The following is a 6,277-nucleotide window of genomic DNA, read 5'->3' as shown; positions in this document are numbered from 1 at the left end:
AAAAAAAAAAAAATGAGACTGGTGGCTTTTAAATAACATATGTACATCTTCAGTCCTAATTTCACTAAAAAATTTATACTTTAAAATGTTTTATTTAAGCTGGGTGGTGGCAGCGTATGCCTTTAATCCTAGCACTAGGGAGGCAGAGGCAAGTTGATCTCTGTTAGTTCAAGGCTACTCTGGTCTACAGAGTAAGTTCCATGACAACGAGGGCAACACAGAGAAACCCTGTCTCAAAAACAAAACAAAACAAATAACAAAAACCCAACCAAACAAAACAACAACAACAACAAAAGAATTTAAACCAGCATTCTGTGTTTGTACTATAATGGCACGTATGTTACAGATGAGCCATGTTTTAAATACATACATATAACTTTTAGTTTTTGAGATAGGATCTCACGCAGCAGCTCGGATTGGCCTTGAACTTGTGGCAATCTTCTTTCTAAGCCACTCAAATGCTAGGTTTACAGGTGTGAACCACTATGCCTAGCTTTCTTTGTAGAGTTTTAGTTACATTTTCATAAAACTTAGTTTGAGCTAGTGTTAATTAATGCCTTTTATATAAGAGCCACTATGCCTATATGGTGTAGATCTTAATTGCATTTTTTTAAATTAAACTTTCTGTTTGAACTAGAGTTAATATATGTTTTTTATGCTAAGGTTATGTTTAGCCCTTTATAACAGAAAAATTCAAGTAACTGTAAGTTAAACATTTTAAAATAATGAAGTTTATTTTTCAGATTCTGTATTTTTTTCTGTTGTGCACCTCTGATAAATCTTCCAGACTCTCATCTAACAGAGTATAAACTATCTCAAGTTTTCTGGAAGTTAAGAGAGGGCACCATAGGGTTTACTCTTTAGTATGCAAACTGTTCAATTGCATTTTCAGCAGATCTGCTAGTGCTGCCCTCAGAACCTTTAACTCATGTCTTAATGAAGACTTTATATCATCTACTAAAAATCACTATCATTGTTTTGTGACAAAAGTTACCACTTGGTCTGTTAACAATACAGACACAGATACAGACACATACACACACTGTCTGTCTGCCTGCCTGTCTGTCTGAAACCTAATTCATTATTATAGACTTTTATCCAATTTGAATGTTTTCACCCTCATCTCACAAGCCCTTTCCAGACACATCTGTGCCTCAATTCCTGACATTACCTTAAGCTCTTAAAGTGCAACAGCAATGTGCAATTCACTATACTCAAGCAGAATTTGCAGCTTTCTTTAAGTATTTTAATACTTATATAACAAAGAAATCTTCCAATATTTTCATTTTTAACACCTTTAAATTGCTTTGTCATTAACAATTTAATTGAGATTTAATCAAATGGAAACTAGTTAATAAAACATAAAATGTTCAATATGAACACAGGAAAAAAAAAAGGCCTAAATAACTAAAGAAGAAATTGGAAAACACACACATACAAATGTCCATGTGTAGAAATTAAAATTTTTTCTTGTAATTCTTTAGCAGCAAATGAGTTAAATGATAATGCCACATACAAACTACCATGTCTTCTATACTTCTAGAGACGAAAAAGTCAAGATAGAGAATGGTTATATACTCTGCCTTAATTATTTAATTAAATAATCCTAAATAAATTTAAATGTTACTATTATACATAAATGTTATTATAAGCATCACAAAGGGGATAAGCACCTTATACCAAAGAGTCCTTAGTCATATTACATGACTCATATTTATACCAGCTTGGCAAAGATATAAGCCACCACCTGTCCTTTTCACTTTGATAAAATAAACTACGGCTGTGGGAAGGTAATCGTGCATATAAGATTTCAAAGGGAATATATATAAATATATTTCTGACAACATCTGCTTAAGTACATATAATACAGGATAAGAAAAATAGGACTGCTCTGTATCTCAGTGATTTTAAAAAAGAACAAACTAGTTACACTACTGACATATCCAGTCACAGAAGGAACATTTATGTTATATGCTATCAACAAATGACTACTGTTAAAGAATCCTCTAGCATCTCTCATCTATTATCAGTACTCTGCTAGTCAGGCCATTCTCGGCCTGTTTGCTATGTTTCTACATCGTTTCCATAGTAAAGATCTGTGCCTGCTTAATTTAATTTAAGCGGGAGGGTTAAAGCCTGAAGGTCACTACAGGACACACTACAGAGACTTTAATAACAGCAGTTCCATTATCAGTCCTGCCAAATTACTTGGGAAGGAACCCTGATCTGTCTATATCAGAAACATGAACAGATTTGAAACACTGCAGAGATACTAAAAACACAAAAATAAAATTTGATATCATAAATTGCTGAAAGGCAAAAATGTGACAAAACAAAAATAAGTGTTGATGTATATATAACAATGTCATATAAAAAATCATTACTAGCACTTGAAACACAGGCAGGAGAATCAGTACTTTATGGCCATCCTTAGCTACACAGTGACTTTTAGGTCAACCTGGGCTATATGAGACTGTATAAAAAAAAAAAATCAAAAACAAAACCAAATCATCACTAGGCAATGGATCTTTACATATGATAAAGTACAATGTCTAAGAACAACAAAATTATAAACCTCATCTTTCAAACTTCAAAATTTCTATGGTAAGATTGAAATATTTCTGTATCACACTAGGGATAGAGTTTAGTTGTACAGTACTTGCCCTTCATGTATGAGGCCCTGGGTTTGGCCCCAGCACAGCAACAAAATAGAAAAGAAATAAAGCTTACCACTGTTTAATCTATACTCTTTTAATGTATTTTGAGATAAGGTCTGACCGAGCAGACCAGGTTAGCCAAACAATATGGTATAAGCTCTTTTTTTTCCTTAGTGAAAGTTACCAAATCCCTAGTACCTGAAATCGTAAACAGAATACAGCATGCACTCACAGCACTGAACTCTCTTCACAGACACCAGGAAACTGGCACCAGTATAGCTGCCAACTACAGTCCCACACTTTCCATATATTTTATGTACATTCTTATATGTTTGTTTGTTTGTTTGTATGCATTTTTATTTAAGAGAGATTTAAGTAATTACTACACTGGTAAAGATACAGATATATCCATCACTATGAATAAATTTTCTTATATTTGTGACACTTAAACTGTTTCCTAGAAACTATTAATCTATGTCTCTACAGTTTATTCAACTTGAGAAAGCTATATGTAACCCTGTCAGATTTTTTTTTTTTAATCATTATACTTCCATAGAGAGCCATGAGAACTGGGAGTAATGGTATACCTATGACAGACCAAAACACCATGGAAAACTACACAAGTTGTTGCATACAGCAACTATTTGTGCCTTCCTACAGATGGGTGGTAGTAGTCTATAAGTAAACTACAGTTGCATAACTATTAATGCACTTGAGTTGTTTCTAATTTGCACTTATTGACATTTATGAATGCTGGTGTTTCAGATTATTGTGTATTTCTTTTTAAAGATTCACTTATTTATTTTATGTGAGTACACTGTCACTCCCCTCAGACACACCAGAAGAGGGCATCAGATTCCATTACAGATGGTTGTGAGCCACCATGTGGTTGCTGGGAATTGAACTCAGGACCTCTGCAAGAGCAGTCAGTGCTCTTAACCTTTGAGCCATCTCTCCAGGTCCCTATTGTGCATTTTTAAAAAACTTTTTTGTTTGTTGTTTTTACTCCCTCTGCCCCCCTTATTAAAAGACAAGAGTCTCTTTGGTAGCCATGTTGTCCTATAACTCACTAGGCAGACCTTGAATCTACAGTGATCCCCTTGACCTCAATATTCTGGAGGCTGGAATTACAAGCAAAAATCACCATCAATGGTTTAAAACTAAGCATATCTTAGTTTTATTTATTTATTTATTTATTTTTTTTTTAAAGATTTATTTATTTATTATATGTAAGTACACTGTAGCCGTCTTCAGACACTCCAGAAGAGGGAGTCAGATCTCGTTACGGATGGTTGTGAGCCACCATGTGGTTGCTGGGACTTGAACTCTGGACCTTCGGAAGAGCAGTCGGGTACTCTTACCCACTGAGCCATCTCACCAGCCCCACTTATTTATTTTTAAATGTTATACTCCATTCATGTGAATTTAAAATTAAAAAAAAATCTTAATTCAAAGCTTTAAAAATATGAGACATACTTGAAATAAACGAAATAGCCTATGGCTCACCATAGGCCCTAATGTAGAAAAACCAATCAACAGGACTGAAACCTCCAAAACTGAACCAAAATAAACCTTCCTCATTACAAGCTGATTCCCTCATTTATGGTATCACAGTGATGGAAAGTTTACTAACGGATGTCTCAGCAGTTAAGTCCACTTGCTGTTCTTGCAGAGGACTTGGTTCAGTTATTCACATGTACATCCTTAGGCTCACAACTGCCTGTAATTCCAAATAAGCAGGCACACACAAATGCAGGTAAAATAAATTTAAAAAAATTCATTCATCTTTCAAGACAACTATCTAGTTTCCCTCTCAATATATGTTTAAGAGAAAGATGAGGGAGAGGCTAAAATATGATCAAATGTTGCTTATTTCTCAGGGTGACAACATCTATTGCATCTACAACATCTACCCATCTATTGCATTATTCTTTCTACTTTCTGCACAGCTTTAATTTGTATGTGTGTATGTGTGTGCTGCATGTCATGAATACACATGGAGTTCCTTTATTATTTTCTGCCTTACTGCCTTGTGACAAGTTCTCTCACGGAAACTGAAGCTAGCTTTCTTGACTAGGCTGGCAACTGGTCAGAAAACTCCTGAAATCAGGAGGTGTTTCTATGCCTAGTACTGAGACAGGCACATTTGGTCAAAGCTAGATTTTTACGTCATTGTTAGAAATTCAAACTCAAGTCCTCATGCTTACAGAGCATGCTTCCTCTACTGAGTTGTTTCCCCAGGAACATCTAGTATATTTATACACACATTTTTTTTTGTCTTGTTTTGTTTTTTGTTTTCCAAGACAGAGTTTCTCTGGTATAGTCCTGTCTGTCTTGGAACTCACTTTATAGACCAGGCTAGCCTCAAATTCAGAGATCTGCCTGCTTCTGACTTCTGAGTGCTAGGATTAAAGGCATGGGCCATTACCACCTGACACAATATAGTCTTTTTAAAATCAGAAAAACAACAATTTGACCACCAATATCTTATTTCCCCAGATGGAAAGTCAGGAAGGTTTCTTTTGGACTAGCTAAGAAAATACTGCCACATCAACAACCATACAAAACAGAGGCTCTTCAAATTTGAGTTTTCTTTCTTTTAGCTAAATCAATATACTTCTTCAATCATTACCATGCATATCTATAGGGAAAAGCTCCCAAATCTCATACCTTCACAACAGGATGGCCACCAGTAGAGGCTTTCACTGCCCCTCGGCTACCTTCAGTTTCATAATGGGCTCTATGGTGAGTTTTAGGTTGCACTTCTATTTTCAATTCACATTGTCCAAAGTGAGTTGGTAAAGGCCAGTCTAACGGAGGTAATGAAGATGTGCTATAAACAAAACACAACAAACAACCTCATCATATTATCATTGCAAAGCAGAGTCAAAGACTCAAAGCATCTCTCTGCCAGCTCCAATATTTTTTCCAGTGGTTAAAAAAAAAAAGTATTCCAAAATTACCTTATTTCATTTGTAAGTTACAGTACCAACCATGGAAGGTATTTAATAGGCTATTCTTTTTCTGTTTGTTTGGTTTGGCTATTTTGAGACAGGGTTTCTCTGTGTACCTTTGGCTATCCTGGAACTTGCTCTGTAGACCAGGCTGACCTTGAATTCATAGAGATCCACCTGTCTCTGGCTCCTAAGAACTGGGATTAAAGGCATGCACTACCATCACCAGGGTCTCTATCCCTTTTTTGTGAATAAATAATTCTTTAACCTAAAGACTTAAGTGGTGGTTGGTGAGATAGCTCAGCGGTTAAGAGCACCGACTGTTCTTCCAAAGGTCCTGAGTTCAAATCCCAGCAACCACACGGTGGCTCACAACCATCTGTAACAAAAATCTGATGCCCTCTTTTGGAGTATCTGAAGACAGCTACAGTGTACACACATATAATAAATAAATAAATAAATAAATAAATAAATAAATAATAAATCTCTTTTAAAAAAAAAAAGGACTTAAGTGGCATTGGCTGTCCTGGATCTAGTGCTATAGGCTAGGCTGGCCTCCAACTCAAAGAAATTCACCTGCCTCTGCCTCCCAAGTACTGGGATTAAAGTTGTTTGTCATCCTAGTCCTCCTAGTAGTTCAATTTCTTTTTCTTTTTTTTTTTTTTT

At 35.4% G+C, this 6,277-nt stretch overlaps 1 protein-coding gene across 2 annotated transcripts in view; it reads right to left on the bottom strand.

Annotated features, from left to right (window-relative positions):
• Nfatc3 (nuclear factor of activated T cells 3) overlaps nt 1–6,277 on the bottom strand; it is a 77,637-nt gene that overhangs the window by 47,625 nt on the left and 23,735 nt on the right. For both annotated transcript variants that reach the window (XM_029480364.1, XM_021169508.2), the window contains exon 3: nt 5,328–5,490. In XM_029480364.1, the coding sequence (XP_029336224.1) occupies nt 5,328–5,490 (163 nt within the window). The remainder of the gene's footprint in view (nt 1–5,327; nt 5,491–6,277) is intronic.

Source organism: Mus caroli, chromosome 8 (assembly GCF_900094665.2).
Source record: "Mus caroli chromosome 8, CAROLI_EIJ_v1.1, whole genome shotgun sequence".
NCBI classification, from domain to species: Eukaryota; Metazoa; Chordata; class Mammalia; order Rodentia; family Muridae; genus Mus; species Mus caroli.
This window is presented reverse-complemented; position numbering and strand designations above follow the sequence as displayed.